We start from the raw sequence: 12,724 nt of genomic DNA, 5'->3' as shown, positions 1-12,724 counted from the left end.
AAGTCTATCACTAACCCCCCAGACTCACTACAATCTCACCTTCACTCAACAGCTTTCTATAATTTTATCATGACCCTTTTTAATGAAAAAATCTTTAACATTCGCCAGCATCTTGGTGCACAATCTTTTCCGTGCATTACATCTGAACTTCCACAATCTGAAAATGTATTCCTCTCTTTTTAACTTCCTACAACTTCAGAAATTTTAAATCTTATTTCCAAATCCAAATCATCTTTCTCTCATTTAGATCCTCTCCCCACTGTTCTAGTTTAAAGCCTGTCTCCCTTCTCTGATACCTCTCAGATCAACCATTATTCACTCTCCTCTTTCCACTGAAACTGTTCCTGCTTCATTAAAAACTGCAGCAATTACTCCAATACTCAAAAAACCTGGTTCAGACCCATCTAATTTTAATAATTTACAACATATTTCTAATTTACCATATAGTTCTAAAATACTAATTGTAGCAACACAACTCCAAACCCACTTATTTCTGAATAACCTGTAAAAATAGTTCCAGTCCAGTTTCTGCCCAACAACACGGAAACTGCCCTGACTAAAATCAATAATCAATATCAATAATAATCCCTCCGTAAGCTTCAGTTGGTTAAGAACTCAGCTGCCCGTATCATCACGAGAACCCCTTCTTTTCATCACATCACCCCTGTTCTGCAGCAGCTTCATTGGTTACCTGTTCATTTTTGAATTGATTTTAAAATTTTAATGTTAACATTCAAACCCATCCACAATCTCGCCACTCCATATTTGTCTGCCCTCATCCACATTGCTGCTCCCTCTCACACCCTGTGATCTTCTTCCTCCCTCCACTTGTCTGTTTCCTCTGCTCGTCTATGGGCAATAGTGCATTCAGCCATTCTGCTCCCCAGTTTTGGAACTCACTACCAACCGCCATCAGAAACATTGACTCGCTTATATTATTCGAATCAAGTTTAAAAAAACCACTAATTTAAGATGGCTTTAAATACTTAATTATATCTGCACTATTGCTGTGCATGTTTTTTTTTAAATGTTATATCTCTTGTTGTTTTATTGCTTTTGTTTTATTGTGTGGTGCCCTTGAGTTGCCAGAAAGGTACCTTTAAATAAAATGTATTATTGTATTATTATCAGACCCCCCACCCCCAAATGTACTGATTGCAAATGATTTAACAACTGTATTTTAGTTAAGTAATAGATCATAACCATGTTTTAGGTACTGACATCATTCATCTCATATGTACTATGTTGAAAACTAAGAGAGCTTTCCTCTCTTGGCTGTTACAGTAATACTTGTAGATTCAGGCACACACATGTCTGTGGAGTAACTTTTCTCCACAGCATTTGTCACAGATCAGCTGTGATAGCCACTGCTGCACTTCAGAGTCTGCGTCACTGTTCGGTGAACAGTGGTGACAGTTAGAGAAGATTACAGAATTTTCTGTTGAGCATGAACAATTATCAATAATAGATATTTTAGAAATAGCTCAACAATGCTCAGAAAGCAAGCAGTTTCAATGCTGTAATATTTGCATTTGTTTATTTGCTATAAATGCTTCTGTTGTCTTCTGTGCCTGTCCTTTGTGCAGAATGTTTCCCAGAGAAGACCCTTTTCTGTATTTGTTTCCCTTTATCCGTCAGTTTATGCTCGGTATAATTTTATGACACAAGGACTTCCTAAGAATCCATTTTTCACACCCTCGCATGATGAGCAAAGATACCAAAAAGTAAGTAGGCCTATAACTTATAAAACAATAACTTATTAATTTTAATCAATTTGAATTACCATTTATTACAATTACTGATACAACTAGTGTCTAACACATTTTTATCTATAAAAGTATGGTAATTTAACAATATAATAATCCAAACAAGAAAAATACATATTTAAGTTATGTTTTGTTCATCAGTCTTTTACCTTCATGATTTAAAGTGTTGTTCAGCTATATAGCTACATATTTTACATCTATATTTGAAAAATACTAAACAGGCTTTTGTCAAGACTAGAATCAGCTGTTGGATTAAAATTGGTTGAAATATGTAGCCTACTTTTACTCAAAAATCACCCCAAATTGTCTCGTTTGCTTGTGCTGGTTTGTGCCAGTAGAAGTTTTGTTTGTGTGGTTTCATTTTTTTAAATATTATACACTGAAAAATGAGCGATCATTGTTGCCGTCATTCGTTGCGGAGCTATTTAGCCTCTGTCTGGTGTCTGCCAGCTTGATACTTCATCATTTAATAATGGTGCTGAGTGTCTCGTGTGCTCAGTTGATTTGAAGTTTGACAAGACAATGTGATTCTAAGTCAGCACAAACTAAACTTTCTCTCACACAAACATAATATGAATTATTTTTTTAGAATTTAATTTAAACAACAAACAAAGCACAACAAAGAGACTATTTTGAGTGGATTCAGAGCATGAGGGATGCTGTTGACGTTACCATTGTTAAGTAAAAGTCCTTGTAAAATATTTGAATAACAAAGCGTGATTTCTGCGACCGTCACAACCCCCAAAAAGCTCAAATGTTTTTGTTTTGTTTTTCAGGCCCCAAAAACCCATCAGACCTAAGATGGTAGAATATGAATGAAAATGAGTTTTTCCCACCTGGAAGATCCACTGGAGATTGTCTGTAAAACTCTTGTGGCTCCTGTGAGTCTCGTCTCCTGAATCTGCTAACTCATATTTAAATCTGTTAACAAATAAAACTACTGTAATAATACATTTTGAGACAAGAACGTAATTATGTTTGTCATGACAGAGTGAACAGCCCAAAACTCATGGTATCTGATCTTTTCAATTCCAATTTGCCAGTTTCATAACATTTTTTTTTATCAGCACTCATTACCCAAACATTAACCATTACCCAAACATTAACCATTACCCTGTTACAAATTAATATATATATATATATATATATATATATATATATATATATATATATATATATATATATATATATATATATATATATATAGTTTAGTAAGATTTAACATTAAAAATAACACCATAATAAAAATGCAAATATAAAAAGAAATATAGCTGCAAGCAGCAATTAACGGGGTTCAAGCATTTTAGCAGCAAAGGTGATTTGACAGTAAGAAGTCTGTAAGTAGTTTACTCGACAACTAAATAAATGATTAGAGTTTATAGATTGAGCTAACAAATGTTTGATTACACACTCCAAAAAAGCAACTTCGGCAGCCCTATGATATAATGTGTAGATCAAGTCATGGCACCTTAGACAAAGACAAGGTATGCCAAATTTCAAGTTAATCAGATAAATGGTTACTCAGATGCAGTGATTTTACAATGTATAGCGCCACCATGTGACCAGTGTCTACAAGTTTCATGCTATGACCTTAGATTGACCTCTTGCAAATGAGTAACAAGTTTGGTGAAGATATTTAAATCCATTCATGAGTGATGGCTATTTTAGCTCTTCTTAATAAAAATGACAAAAAAGCAGTGGAATAAGCTGTTAGTGATCTCCTACTGCCATCTAGTGGCCACGGTGTAATTTATTTATGTGATTACAGCCATTTTGGTGTGCATAAATAAATCCCTTCTATGAATAAGCATGTTAAAACTATATAAAATAAAAATTTAGCATTGTTTTAAAATAAATAATTATTTAAAGAGTAAAAAGTGTGACAAGCTTTGACAAAATTTGATCTTAAATGCAATACCAGTGTTTGTGCCATGTCAGTTTAGGATTCAGAATGCATTACATTACATAACATTCTTTGCTACAGAGCAGTAAAATTAACAATAAGTGGTCTGTTACTGCCATCTAGTGGCCACAGTTGTGATTATTATTACACGTTTTAAAACAAGGTGTTTAATTATAGAACCAGTTTTGCCTATTAGAATTATTATGAAGAGGTAAACAGGGACTAAATTAGATTTTTAATGCATAACAGTGTTTACATCGTCACCATGTGATTCAGAGTGATCCTAAATGCAATTTCCCTGACTTTAAACTCTAAAAATGTAAAAAACAAAGCTATGCAAATGTTATGAATAATAAATAAGTGGTCTTGTGCTGGCATCTAGTGGTTAAAACTGGTAGGTGACAATTAAAAGTCTGTGTTGTGGTGGTTAAAATGATAGAATATTGAAAATATGTGTTTTTGAGACCTTTAAAACATCCAAGATGGGCAAAAAAATTTAACATGTAAATAATTTTTCAATAATTTTTAACATGTAAATAAGTCATAAGCTTATACTAAACTTGTAAAAGTGTGTAAATGAAGCACATTTACTGCATTTTTAAACCATTTAGCATGTTTTTAGGACCATTTTTGCTATTATAGCGCCACCTACAGCCCGATTTCTACAAAATTTTGCATGTTTTTTCACATTGACATGACACATGTGCTCACCAATTTCTGTGATGTTTTGAGTTTGCCTTATTGGTTTACAGGCATGTAGGTTCATGTAAACACGCCCCTTTTGTAGATGAGCCTGTTACAGCTATCAGAAGTGAAAAGTTCAACTTTTTTTTTTTTTTTGATAATTATTGATCTACTCAGTCCAAAGATTCTAACAACGCTAGTTTTGTTGCGATTGAGCTAAAATCCAGGGAGTAGTTTGCAAAAGTAGGTTTTTCATATATTGATGAATATTCAATGAAGGGTATGAGTGACAGCAGTGGTTTTAGTGTCAAACTGTTCGGTATGAGCAGGCCTATCATATGATATGTATTTTGTGTGGCTGTGCAAAATGTTGTGTGATACACAACCCATTACACACTAAAAAAATGTAAAATCGCCCCCTAGCGGCTGATTTCTTTCAAAATTCTTACAGACCTCTAGGACCATGAGTCCAACATGCCCACCGAGTTTCATTCCGATATCTCATCGTTAACCTTGTTAGATGGCTGCTCAATCTTTATTGGCTAATGGCAGCCATGTTTTTTGAGATGTGCCAATGTCCTTATAGTATGTCATGACAAACTGGTCAAAGACACTGCATTTCAAGTTTCAAGCTGATCAGAGTAACGATTGTAAGGTTACAGTCTTTTATGTTTTTGAGCTTAATAGCGCTACCATGTGGCCAAAGTCCACAGATTTTGCACTGTGACCTCAAATTGAGCTTATACATGTGTGTACCAAGTTTGGTGTTGATATCTCATTCCGTTCAAAAGTTATAGCTCCAATTAGCATCGAACATTGTTGTGTACTGTTTCTAGCGAGAATAAAAATTTAAACTTTTTTTTTTTGATAATTATTGATATTCAGTGTCCAAAGAATATTTCAGAGCTGGTTTGGTTCATATTGGGCGAAAAACCTAGGACTAGTTTGCAAAAGTAGGTTTCGGACTAATCGCGATGTAGCAGAAAAACTTTCCAACGTACGGAAAGTGCCTCCACTTTTGTTCGGGCTGACCCAGGCATTCCAAATATGTAGGTTTTATGAGTCTATGACAAACGGTGTACAAATGGCAGCCAAAAATGTCCAAAATGTTGGTTTTTGACGCCATAGCGCCACCTATGTTCTGACTTGGCTGATTTTTGTTGAGCATGTAGTGTACCGGAGTACTACCATCTGACCAAGTTTCAGCTCTCTAGGCCTTACAGTTTGCTCAGTGCAATAGTAACTTCGGCAGAAAAAAACAAGAAGAAGAAGAAGAGCAAAAATAAACAAAAGCAATAGGGTTTCAGCGCTTCGCGCTTGAACCCCTAATAAAATACATAGGTCTTTACAGTTGAGGATGCGGCTGCTCATAAACCCTTGTTGAGTTCACCACTCATTAGTACTATTAATACTAGCAAAATAACTATTTACAGTTCATAAAAACACAGTGTTGACTAAAAAAATGGTAATAATCTTATTGAACACAACGAGTTTTATTCACGTCATATATAACAGACACATTGTTAGTACAGACAAATAATTCAACATTCAAGCACGTGCGGGTGAGTTTAGGACCATGATTTGTTTACACTGGAAATCTAATATTGGCCACATTCATAACAGCTATGTGAACAGCTATGCAAAAAAATCATATCTGAGAAAGAAATCAGCACTAGCCTTAGTATGAACATATCCTTAAACTAGGTGTCTGCAATGGCTCATTTCCACTGACTGGTACAGTACGGTACGGTTCAGGTCGGTACGGGTCACCTTTATCAGGCTTGCGTTTCCACTATAAAGGGTACCCTTTTGGTGGGCGTGGTGTAAGACAGAAAGTTTCAGTCGCATCATTCTCGCTCGAGGAAAGTCTACAATAAAGCTGCACAGGTCGTTCACATATCATATTAAAAGCACTTCTTACAAAACAGATGCTTTACACACCTAAATACTTCTGTATAAATGTTTATTACTAACTTTTCTATAAACAGGAGTTGTTTATAACTGCAGATCAATGACAGTGCAAAATAGCCTACTGTAACGTCTGTAATTATACAAAATAAATAAATTAACATATATGAACACATACAGCCACTTACAGTCTCCGATATGTTACCAACTACAGAAGAACTACACACATCATACATTTCGTTGTTAATTAGGTTCAAAACAACACAAAGTATAGCCTACAGTCAGTGAAAACCTCTCATCTGTGTCTGCAATCTTCAGCAGCACATGTCATGTAGCATCTGTTAGAGAGTCATTCCATCATTCCCAGTTCATATTAGTCCAAAAGGTGATGATAATAATTAAAACCAGGCAATTTGTTCTCGTTTGCTGAAGAAATAACGTGCTCCTTTTTTCCCAGGTTTTTTCCGCGCTCCACTCTCGCGTTTGTCCTTTTCTTTCTGAATATGTCATTCTCGAGTTTGTCAGCTTCTCACAGGATCGGGTTTCCAAAGCACGTCAATAATCAAGCGCACGTAATTATTATAAGCTCAAGAAGTTTGTTATTTCAGATATAGACGCGCGGCGGGCGCCAGGAAGAAAGCGAAACCGCTCGCGCGTCAGACTGGCTCGTAACAAAAACTGTGAGGCACAGGGTAGATTCTGCTCTACTCCATGGCTGGGTGGCTGTTCATCAGGGCGATGATATATGAATATATAATTCTGCTGTAATCTCTCGCTGTGTATTTCAAACATGGCGGGTCCTTTGTTTACATTCTGGCTTGTTGTAAGTGAATGACGTATCTCTTCTGTAAACCAATAGCGTTCAGTGCGCGTCTAGCTCCGCCTTTTGGTACCCTTTCTTGTGTTTTGGACCCTTTCGAAAGGGTCCCGAAAAAGTGGCATGGTACGGTTTGGTTCGGTACGCCTTTTGACAGTGGAAACGGCCATAAAAGCGTAACAAACCGAACCGTACCTTACCATACCACTCAGTGGAAACAGGCCATAAATGTCTTAATGAGCCACCAAAGTCATAGTCAACATATGCATTTCAATATTGCTCAATTTACGGAATTGTTGGTTCACAATAATGTTTTAGAAACAGTCCACATGTGACCAATGATGTAAAACACAAAATACCTTTTAGCAGACGATGGTGTTTTCTCTCTGAATTCTGGTGGAAGATTTTTTGACCGGTCACTCTTCAGAGACACAGAGCTGGACATACATGATCCTGATCTCACCCTGAAGACACAAAGGCACAAAGATTCAAAACCTGAACTGAAACTGACCCCTCCCTTTCCATATTATCAATAAACAATTAGGAACTTTTCAAGGTTTTTAATGTTTATTTTTCTATGTTAAAGGTGCAGTATGTAATTATGACACCCAGTGTTTGAACTAGGTATTGCACTAATGGATCAAAACAAACACAAGCGCAGGTTTCCAGATTAAGGACAGGAGCGAGTGAATTAAACCGTGTTTTAAATAAAAAGCAATGCCACCCGAGAAAAGGAATATTATCCATTAGGGATGTAACGGTATTGTAAATACCGTCATACCGCAATATTATTTTTTTCGATATTACCGTAGTCGCATGACTCGGTAAAACTATAGGTCTTCTGAGAAAATTTGCTCAGGCGAATGAAGCGAACAGGAGGTAACGGAAACTACAATTCCCATCAGCCCAGGCTCGGCCATCATCCCTTGCGGTCTGTTGTCGCTACAGATACAGTAATGCGGAAATGGAGTGTACTGCTAGAAGCGGGGATCAAAAAGAGCTGGAAATGATCGAACCTGAAGCGGGTGTTGTCGCCGCACGCGTACTGAATAGCGGTGTTGTCGCGCGCGTTCTGATCAGCTGTGTTGTCGCGCGCGTTCTGATCAGCTGTGTTGTCGCGTGCGTACTGTAAAGTGGGGAGGGGGGGTTGAGCGAGCATACTCAAGAGCGGTGTTGTCGCGCGCCTACTGAAGGGCGGGACGGAGGGTCTGTCGCGTCGCAGGGGCACTTTTGATCATTTTGGAAGGGCACTTTCTATCCAAGACTAAAAAGGGCATGTGCACTGCACAGGTTGAGCCCTATGTGTGCACATGCCGGCAAGTTGGGAAATACGACTAATAACAGTCATGGGGACTGCAGAAACACAGCACACTGTTCAGATTGATGCAGACATGAGACCTCTATCTCACTCAAGACAACGCACAACGTTACCCACTGCTGTCAACCTGGGCCAAGTCATATCTCTCTGTCCCAGAAACCTCAGTCCCAAATGAGAGGGTTTTTTTCTATCGCAGGGGACATTGTAAATACCCAGAGATACCAGCTTTTACCAGATTATAGTTATATGATAATTTTCCTTAAAACCCATCTCTATCTAAGTGAGTGAGTGATTAAATGTTGAATGTGATAAGTTTTCAACAATACTAAATTGAAACTTTATTTTTTACATGGTTTAATGATTTTTTTGTTATTAAAATTGAAGTTCCTGTTTCAAAGCTTACAGATAGATGGCTAATTTGTATGTCATTGACACTTTTGGCACTTTTTTGGAATATTTTCATAAGTTTTGTTTTTTCCTGTAAATGATTCAATAAATACCGTACCGTGACATTCACACCGAGGTATTACCGTAAAATTCTGATACCGTTACATCCCTATTATCCATATTAAAAGGAGTTTTTGTCATAACCAACACCTCAAATTTATATAATAGAAACAGCTTCTATTTCTCACAGGTGAACAACAGAAAACTAGGACAATGATCACCTCAGGTAAACCTCATGTGCTTTATTCAGTGTGAAATGCTATTAATGTGAGTTTGAATGGCATTTTACATGTACCACACTACTGAAAGTAGCAGTTGATAGTTCACCTCAGATCTTGAAAATAAAATAAACCCTTTGTTAATGAACACTAAATCATACTATAAATATAGTGATGTGATAAACTGTAATAAGTAATAATGTATACTTTAGTGTTTACTACATTAAACAGTGGTGTATATAAACATATCCTATTGTAGAAATGTATGTTGTGTTACCATAGCACAGGGTAGGCCAACCCTGTTCCTGGAGAGCCACCTTCATGCAGATTTCAGTTGCTACCCATATCACAACCCACCTGAACCAATTAATTAGGACCTGAACACTACGTGATAATTACAGGCAGGTGTGTTTGAGATGGGTTGCAACTAAAATCTGCAGGAAGGTGGCTCTCCAGGAACAGGGTTGGCCACCCCTGCCATAACAACTATAGGATCACCACAACAGATTTAAGAACTTTAATATACTTTGGTCAAAAAATACTAGAGTATTAAAAAAAATGTTTTCTATAATTTACTGCAGTATTGTTTCATGTGGGAGTAAAGGCCAGTTTACATTTCACTTTGCTATCATTTGTAATAATGCAATGTAATTTTTGTTTACAAAAAGAATCATAGATAAAAGAATCATAGAAAGAATCATGCATAGATCAACCTAGTTACGCCTATAAACCATGTTTTCTGAAGGTAGGAACAGAGATGTGTGTCTAAAGCTGTGTTCACACCAGATGTGGCATGCACGGACAAATCGCTATAGCTGCTCTTAAATAGACGAGTGAAAATTGAGTTAACTCGCCTTATTTGCACGTCAAATTCACTTCTGTCAGCCCAGTGACTCTAGCTTTATTGCTAAATGGCTAAAATGGATTTTATTGAGAGAGTAGTGTGTTCAAGTGCTTAAGGAAGGCTGAAAAACATTGTGGATTCATTTGGAGTCGTGTCTGAGTTCCCTAGATCCATTTGGAGGTGCTCTCAGCTTCGTGATTTTATCAAATCTCCATACCTGGATGATAGAGGCTCTCAGCGGTGCTTCAGACTGAGCCGAGCGCAGTTTAATGATCTGTTATCTGGTGTTGGCCAAAGTATTTTTCACCAGGACACCAACAACATCTACTACATTATAATCACGCCCTTACAAGAGCAAGCTCCTGATTGGTCAATGCGGCGCGAATATCTGCTGAAATTCGGATTTTCAACTCGAGCGATACGCGTGTTAAGAATATAAATTGTGCAAAAGGCTCAACTCGCACCAATTTATTTGCAGGAATCCCGTCATTCACACCTATTGTGCCTCATGATGTCTATTTGCATCTTTGCATTGACTTAACATGGAAATCACCCGCGATTAATGCTTCTTTCGTGTCTGGTGTGAGTGCAGCATTAGACTTTAATTAGATTAGATTCAAGATTAGATTTAACTTTATTCTCATAACACATGTACAAGTACAAGGCAACGAAATTAGGTTTACGTCTAACCAGCAGTGCAATAGCAGCAAGTGCAGGATACAGGTATAAGTTATAAAGTGCAGTTATAGAAAAACTATGGTGATATTTAAAGATGGATGTACTATGAACATTATATATAGGTTGTATTAGCTATGAACAGAATATACAGATTGTATTAGCTATGAACAGAATAATGGGAGATCACTACATGACCAATAACTTGGAATAACAGAAAATAGGCCAATAAACACATATGAGTTGATTAATAATTATTAGAGTCATCAGCATTTGCAGGAGAGTGCTTCAGACATTAATCGCTGAAGAAGCTAAACACTCAGCTATGAGCTGGAGACCCAGCTAATGTGGCGTAGAAGACACACGTTTTCATTCCTTCCTTCAGGGTTAAGGACATAACCAGGACGTTCCCCTTCAGGACGGAAATTTTGATGTGTGTCTTAGACACTATGAGAGCATGTAAGCAAAACACAACAGCAGGTCATGCAGGTGAGAAGTTTGCCAAGGAAGACACATGTCCGCCTGAAAAGGGGAATGCTCTGAGGCTGAATAACACATGAGATTGCTGATGCAAATCTTGCATAGCTGGCATGCAATAGGACCTGTTTCAGAGAACTCACTCTCCTAGCAACAGCCCTTCCCTGACATCCCCCGAACTTGACATGATGTCATGCTTTCCTTCTTTCAGGTTAAGCTGGAGGGTGGGCTGTTGCCCTCCACAATGAAGATTTAGGTTGTGGCCATTTCCGCTCACCATGAGTTGGAAAATTACTTCGACAGTCCTGCTATAAATAATCAAGTACGTCCTCCATTATCTCTCCATTCCTGGCATCCCTTTATTACCTGCAATCCAGATTCTGACCCCAGATCAGGCTAAACACAGACACACTCCATGACACTAGTTAAAACTGCTTATTTCTCTGCATTTTAACACTCTTCCACACATTTGAGATAACTAATGTACATAATTGAGCAAAATATATAATAAATTTTTAAGTGTTTCTGATCATTTTAATGGAAAATTTCTTATTGTTCCTTTAAGTGCTGTTTTCAGGGTGCTTTCACATCTGTGGTTTAATTCATTTGGTCCGGACCAAGGGAAACAAATGATACATTGTAGCATTTTTTGCCGTTTTGGGTCCCTTTCACACCACACTAATTGCTTTGGTCTGAACCAGTTGAAAAGAACCAAAATGCAGTCATGTGACAAAATCCACAACACTCATTGGCCAGATGTTATTGAACGTATTTCCTAAACTGCTTTTCGATTGGCCAGAATTAACATAGGGGAAAATAGCAATAGAACTCCCACAAGTAAACAAACCAGCGGACACAAAATGTTGCTACACTGGCTGATTGTCTCCCAGGTCATAGTATACTATATAGTTTGTATACATCACTTTAGACAAACTATACATTTCGAGAATGAAGGGCTGCTGCGGCTTAAAAACAATATTTTAATGAATTGCAATTAGCGAAGATTTTAGGAGGAGGCGTGAATTAATTCAGCTAAACTGTGACATAGTCATCTTCCGGTTATATTACCAATGGTTCATCAGGGTTAGCTCCGGGATTAGTTTGAAAGCGTACCAAGACCACCTCTTCAAGTAGGTCTCGGTATGCTTTTTTTTGTCCACTTTTGGTGCACACTCGATTGCTACATTCACACCTGCCCAAACGAACAGCACCATGAGGGAAAACGAACTCTAGTGCAATTCAACCAAAGTAAGCTAGGTGTAAAAGCACCCTTATTGTATTTATTGAGCTATTGAGTGTACTTTAGATATACTACTGATAATCCACTTAATAATGTGTAAAAACTAAATACATAGATCTTTATACACAGATCAATGTTTTTTGAACAATAAAACTTCAGTATGAATATTAAAGTATTTGCCAATCGGTCACTCTTTTGAGACACAGAGCTGGACACACATGATCCTGTTCTCACACTGAATAAACAAAGACACCAGAGAAATAATTTGCAGGAAAAACTTCAGTCTCCTTTAAAAGAATTTTAACAGCCAAATATGAGTTTGGTTATTTTAATTCAGCACAAACTAATTCTTGACTGAAGGAGTGTCTGATCAGGTCTGCTACTGTCACAAGAATTAGCTGGAGTGCCTGCTAGACTCATTAGAGGC

General features: G+C 37.3%; 1 protein-coding gene and 1 long non-coding RNA gene across 3 annotated transcripts in view; both read right to left on the bottom strand.

Annotated features, from left to right (window-relative positions):
- Positions 1 to 12,724, bottom strand: part of LOC141381964 (uncharacterized) — a 1,176,553-nt gene that overhangs the window by 765,600 nt on the left and 398,229 nt on the right. The window lies entirely within an intron of this gene.
- Positions 1 to 12,724, bottom strand: part of si:ch211-237a4.2 — a 90,066-nt gene that overhangs the window by 64,656 nt on the left and 12,686 nt on the right. For both annotated transcript variants that reach the window (XM_073948246.1, XM_017355684.4), the window contains 2 exons: positions 7,438 to 7,542; positions 2,603 to 2,687 (listed from right to left, as the gene is read on the bottom strand). In XM_073948246.1, the coding sequence (XP_073804347.1) occupies positions 2,603 to 2,687; positions 7,438 to 7,542 (190 nt within the window). The remainder of the gene's footprint in view (positions 1 to 2,602; positions 2,688 to 7,437; positions 7,543 to 12,724) is intronic.

Source organism: Danio rerio, chromosome 4, assembly GCF_049306965.1.
Source record: "Danio rerio strain Tuebingen ecotype United States chromosome 4, GRCz12tu, whole genome shotgun sequence".
NCBI lineage: Eukaryota > Metazoa > Chordata > Actinopteri > Cypriniformes > Danionidae > Danio > Danio rerio.
This window is presented reverse-complemented; position numbering and strand designations above follow the sequence as displayed.